The 6,000-nt window shown below is 40.7% G+C and overlaps 1 protein-coding gene across 2 annotated transcripts; it reads right to left on the bottom strand.

Moving 5' to 3' along the window:
* Positions 1 to 345: 345 nt before the first annotated feature.
* On the bottom strand, positions 346 to 2,959 carry abrab (actin binding Rho activating protein b). Of its 2 annotated transcripts, XM_085791229.1 has the most exons (3): positions 2,017 to 2,959; positions 1,851 to 1,977; positions 346 to 869 (listed from the first exon to the last, which is right to left on the bottom strand). In XM_085791229.1, the coding sequence occupies exons 1-3, from the start codon at positions 2,612 to 2,614 to the stop codon at positions 386 to 388; spliced, it is 1,209 nt and encodes a 402-aa protein (XP_085647355.1). In that variant the 5' UTR covers positions 2,615 to 2,959; the 3' UTR covers positions 346 to 385. The 2 variants fall into 2 exon arrangements, with proteins under 2 accessions (XP_085647355.1, XP_085647354.1); XM_085791228.1 differs by having other exon boundaries at positions 1,851 to 2,959.
* Between the last annotated feature and the right edge of the window lie 3,041 nt (positions 2,960 to 6,000).

Below are 6,000 nucleotides of genomic sequence, written 5' to 3'. Positions count from 1 at the left end.
CCAAAAAGCTGGGACATTATCTCTGCAGAGCCTCCAGAGCTGGTGAATTAAAACTTCAAAGTCTTTTCCGATTTCTCAAAACATGGCCATGAGAGCTACAACTTAGACATCCACATCTCTGACAGGAAGACTTTTCAAGTATCTAAAAAAAATAGCAGTAAAAAAATTCTTTGTGATATCCACATGAACACATCTGCCCGGCTTTGTAGTCTTTGTATCCCTTATTGTTCTGTAAGTGTCCGCTGAATAGACCCAGGCGAAATTGCATTTTAAATCCTCTACTTAGTGCTGCCCGATAATGCCTGAGGTTATTTCACAAGTTCCACAGTGCTAGTCAATTAGGTGTAAGAGGATTTCCAGTACATAATTGACCCAGGTGTTAATATCACACCAGCAGAGTAATGATCACTCCATCATCCTGGCCCTGCCACAGCATCTCCCCTTCGAACGCCACCTTCCCGTGTTTCCGGGCTCTCATCAGAATCCCTACCACCTTATCAGAAATCCTGACATATCTGTCAAACAGCTGCCCGAACGTGACACGGGTCTTTCCATCTGGGTCCAGATCGGCCATAGTCCTGATCACGTAACACATGTCGGAGATCTCACGGTGGATGTGTTGCTCGGCACGTTTGGCTCTCTCAGCCGTCTTGGTACCATCCTTGGGGCGTCCGTAACCGTCCTGACCCTTTTGGAGGCGAAGAGACATGGAGTAATCATAGTCAAAGTATTCACTGAAGGGGTTAAGTTTCTGGTTAACGGTGTGCTCCGAGGCCCAGTTCTGCCAGCGACTCTTGAGGTTTCCCACGGCGCTGTATTTCTTGGAGAGAGCATTGATCTTGTTGGCATCTTCAGCTTCCTTTTTGCATCTGGAAGGAACAAAAACAAGGTTTCAGCCTTATCTGCACAACCTACGAATAAACTGGGGTTACTGGATTTCAGGAAAATGGTAAAATTGCAGGGATAAACCCAGCTGACACTGGGCATCAATGTAATGTCTGAAAGACATGGGACTCTAACAACTCTAATGTCGTTCATGCATTAAAATGGATTTGGAAATGGAAATTGGGTTGATGTCAAAACCCAACCCTGACCTATTCGCATTGTGACATTTAAGAGACATTTACTGTAGCAGATGTTGTGTCTCTTGGCTATTGCTCATTGCGCTGACTTGAGATATTTGGATGATATTGGATTTTGTTTGCTAAACAGCACAACTTAAGACCAAATGTTATACCAATATCAGCTGCCATCAGTGTTGTACCTCAAATTAATGTTGATATTGCCTCACATCAAGTTTTGGTCATCTATCACCTATTAAGGTCAAATACAATGATACATCACAGTGTTACTCTGTTTGTGGCCCAGGAGTTGAGCTTGTACCTCCTCTGCTGTCTAGCATTGCTGCGGTAATACAAGACAAATGGCTAGTGACTTTCACGTATGCTTGAGTTACAGATACAATATCCAGTGTCACTTAAGCTGGGGTAAACTTCAGGAATAGCATGCTACAGTAATACTACTGTACTTTTCTTTGATGCCCATGTTAACACGAGTAATGAAGGCCTCTGTCCCTTTAACCTGTTCTACACTTGGATGTTTTTTTTTTTTAGTGTAGAGTCACACAACTGTAATTTGATATCTATAAAGGCCAGCCTATTGAATTATGTGACCGCCAGCAGAAAGTAGTGCCCAAACAACGAGGATGGTTGTGGAATATTCAAGGCCACTTAATAGCAGATAGATTTTCACTCAGAGTATGGATGCAATTTTAAAGTTATCTTACTGGTTTCCAACAAGACCACTTCATTTACAAGTGCTGAATATTGTATAATATATTTTAAACTTACATTGGGACTTGAGGTCTTTTAATCTTCACTGCTGATTCAGACTCCTCTTCACTGTCTCTTTGCTCTGTGTCTTTTAAAACACTTGCTGTCTGTGTTTGACCATCCTCTATGTCCAGTCTTTCCTTCTCTGTCTCAGGGTGTCCATGCTCCTCTTCATCTTTACCACTGCTGTGAGCTTCTCCTGGTTTTCCACCTTCTTCTCTGTGCTTGTGTTCATTCTCCACCTGCTTCCAGCTTTTGGTCAGCGATGATACCATGTTGGAGCACTTCCTGCGGCGGGCGGGGGAGCTTTTCTTCTTCAGTAGCCTGTCAATCTCCTCTCCCGATGGCACAGCCTCTCCCTTGATCTTCTCAGTCAGAAGTTCGATGCCTGCACTTTTCTCCTGAACGCCGCTGGTCACCGTCTTCACCACCTGCTTTGTTTTGATACAGGACTCCACCGGTGGCTCAGTTGGGGTCGTAACCTCTTCTGCCTTCTTTTGAAGAGTTGGTGTTCTTTGAACTTCTTCAGAATTAGTTTTGTTACTTTGAGAGGTAGAAGTTTTTTTGGGGACCCATGTCTTTTTAGGTTCCTCTGTTGGTAATCTTGGTATAGGTGGAGCCCACCCACTGGGTTCGCTTGCCTGCTTTGTCTCATTCTCCGTCACCCACTTCTGCCAGCTGCTTGTCAGGCCACACACCATGCTGATTGTACGGAGCTTCTTGATGTTCTTGTTGGTGGATGGCTTCCTCTGGGACGCCTTGATGCTCTGTTTGTCAGACATAATTAATCTGTATCAATGTGTCAATTTAGGAACAACTAAGTGAGCCGTCAGATTTGCTACAATAAACGAATCCCTTCCCTGTTTGGATTCCTATACCTATTATATTATTGTAACTTTTCCCTCGGCTGCTGTCTACCCTCACACTCGCAGCTACAGCTCTGAAATGAGGAGAGCAAACCCCAACATGATGGTGGAAAGAATTCGAGTCATGCCAGGCCACGGACCTGATCGTCTTTCCCTGACACTGGTCACCCCTACGCACTCATGTTTCATCACAGATTGCGGAGCTTGAGACCAGAGGTAGACGGGGCAGCGGATCTGTGAGTGCTAAGTTTAATCAGTGAGTGTGCAGATACATGCAAAGACCATCAATGACATACCATGGGATATTTGGACGGATTTTCCCTCAAATCTTTTAAAGCACTTGTAATACACTGATAAAACTATTAATGAAAACATCAGATAAACTCTATTGTGTAACATTTGGAAATTTTAACAACCTCCTTTTGGGTACCGACTGACTTTGTATTATATGCTCATAATCGGTCATACTGTTAACTCTTATTTTGAAAAGTAACTACAGATGTAAGGCAGTGGAGGGGAAAAAATAAATATAAACATTAAAATACTCAGAAATGGAAATACTCAGTAAGTACTCAACTGCAAGTGCAGCACGCCATTGCTGTTCTTCAGTAAATGTCCTTCAAGTCACATTCCACTACTGGTCAACCATGACAGGTTTGACAGCTTTGATTGTTTTCCTGGAGAGAAGGGAGGCTGCTGATGAGAAAACAAATGAATGCACGCAACATTTCAGAGAAGGAAAAAAAGAGTTGCTCAAAAGCTGGAACACACACAACACAGAGATCCTTCCTCTTACCTGGCATATCATACATGCCAACAATCAAAACTCTTCTTGTAAATACTTAACTAATTGTGTTATTTAAATCCTCCATACAAGACTAAAGCACAAGTACAAAGGAACCAAACTGAAGTAACATAATCTGCTGTTTCATGATCAATTCCAAAACAGATGAGCAGTGTGAGTTCACAGCAAAACTTTCAAAATTAAAGGAGCTGCAGCTGAGACAGAAACTGAGTATCACAGAAACAAGGTGACATTTAATCTGAGGTGAGAAGAGAAACACAACTTCTGACTAAAGAAGAACGTGACACCTGGAGGAAACGTGGATCTCCTGCTTACGCATGAAGGGGTTTAGTCTTGCAGTACAGCCGGTGGTCAGATCACACTTCACCCTCTCTCTGAACAACACACAGCCATTTACAACCATTCATATCCACTTTATTCAGTGTGAACAGACGTGTTTACTGCTGTTTTAAGAGCTGCGTTTTATGTGAACATACAGAATGTCGTTTTATGTGTGTTGATTTTCAGTATCCACGCATGCAGGTGGGTGGATGTTTATATATAGAACTTGGCACTGACACATGCACAGACGTTAAGTTGCAGCTGTTGGTAGTCAGTCATAGAGAGTGGAAGTGACTCATAGAGCATCAGCACAGGACAGATTCTCAGCCCGGTGACAAACACAGCTTCATGTTGTGGTGTGAGTGGAGGCTTAGTGCTCCCCCACAAGGACAAGCTGCCTTATTACAGTTTCAGTTTACAGGATTGAAAATATGACAGTGTGGATGGCAACCATGGCGTTGTGTTGTTTTGTTTACAGTCACTGACATCAGAAAAAGAAAATTCTGCTAATTTCCTGTTTTGTTTACAAGGAAATCCCTGCTTCTGACATGCTATGAAAAAAGGTCTCTTAGCATGTCAGACAGTTCCCATGTTTTAAAACAGTAATTGGGCGATTTATTAGTGCAGAGTTTTCCTAATTTTTCAACCTTTTATTAGTTTAAAGATGAATGTGAGACTTTTATTATATTATCTATAGGTTTTAAGATGTAGCAGTGGTTCCCAAACGGTGGGCCTAACCCTAACCCTCCTAACCTGAACCATACAATTTTGGTGAGAAGAAGCAGCCTTATTATAAAAATAAAAATGTAAATTAAACTATATTTAAGAGAAAAACACACAAAAAGAGAAAACTTTCAAATGAAAAACTAAAAAAATAAAATAAAATAAACTTTAACAATGTTTTTTTCTCGTTATGTGACAGGAATGTTTTTGTTGTCAAGCATGTGCTTCACAACAAATGTTTCTTTGTGCTCTAAAAGATGACAGCAGAAAAAAATTTAAAAAATTTGGAGAATTAGATTTCAGTGTCAAGTATTTGCTCCCGCCATTGCCAAACATAAAAAAAAAGAAAAGAAAAAAAAGTTTATTTTTCCTTTCAGATCAACACTGAGTGATTTATGGTAATTAGTGTGTTGACCTATTATTTTGTCTCTTTACTGTTATGGGTTGGATGTGGGCCACACATGCATTTTAACCCTAAAACCTGACCCAATTAAAGTTGTCTCACAAGGAACAAACTTGATAGGCTTTGGGACATGGTAACTTCCTGAAACATAATATTGTAGCTGAAGGATGGAACAATTAACAGGTACTATTTATTATTATTATTATTATTATTATTATTATGATTATGATTATTATTATTATTATTATTATTATTATTATTATTTTCTATTAGTATTAGCAATTGTTGGTCATTGCACTTAGCTCTCATATACATTATATTTATATGTGCCTTCTTTAGCTGCATTTGTTGTGTCTATATGAACAATTCAAAATAAAAAAAAAGTAAAAAATAAAAAATGTTTGTCACATTTTACAATAATAAAGTTGCTAACTTTAGCCACCAGAAGTTGCTACCATCACTAATAACCCTGTAGCTACGAAATCCTTGACTGTGTTGAGTTAAGCCACAGTGAGTTCCACTGCTCGTGAATTCATTTTTGTTACTGGTAAGAAGACAACTGTATTAGCCTACTTCTCCTTTCAGAAGTTGCAATGTCTCCCTTTTTTAAAAAATCACCTCATGAGACACTGTATGTTTCCTCACAGTGTTTTCCTGCTCATTGTTGACGTTATGTAACATCCACTCTGTCTCAAACTGGTCCAAAGGGAAATCACACATGAGGAAAGTTGAAACAAATCAAACAAACACACCCAAAACAAACCAGACTGGCCGATTGGAGGAAGACAACAGAGACTTGTTACAGTTTACTCAGGTGTTAGTCATTTCCTGTTCCTGTCCTTCAGCTCCTGAGCCAAACCAGCCACATACTGCAGGAGGTAAAGACAGAGGGACTGGATTGAGGCCTGATCCCAGTGTCCCCATAAGACCTGAGCTCCGAACCATCACAGACTTAAAGGGATAGTTCACCCAAAATTCAAATTTCCTCATGTCAACTAAGGGCTGGGAGAAGAGAGAGTCCTCCGAGCCTTCTCGGAGTTACAGCGGGGC

This window comes from Trachurus japonicus, chromosome 11 (genome assembly GCF_045865225.1).
Source record: "Trachurus japonicus isolate A0001 chromosome 11, Traja_1.0".
NCBI lineage: Eukaryota > Metazoa > Chordata > Actinopteri > Carangiformes > Carangidae > Trachurus > Trachurus japonicus.
This window is presented reverse-complemented; position numbering and strand designations above follow the sequence as displayed.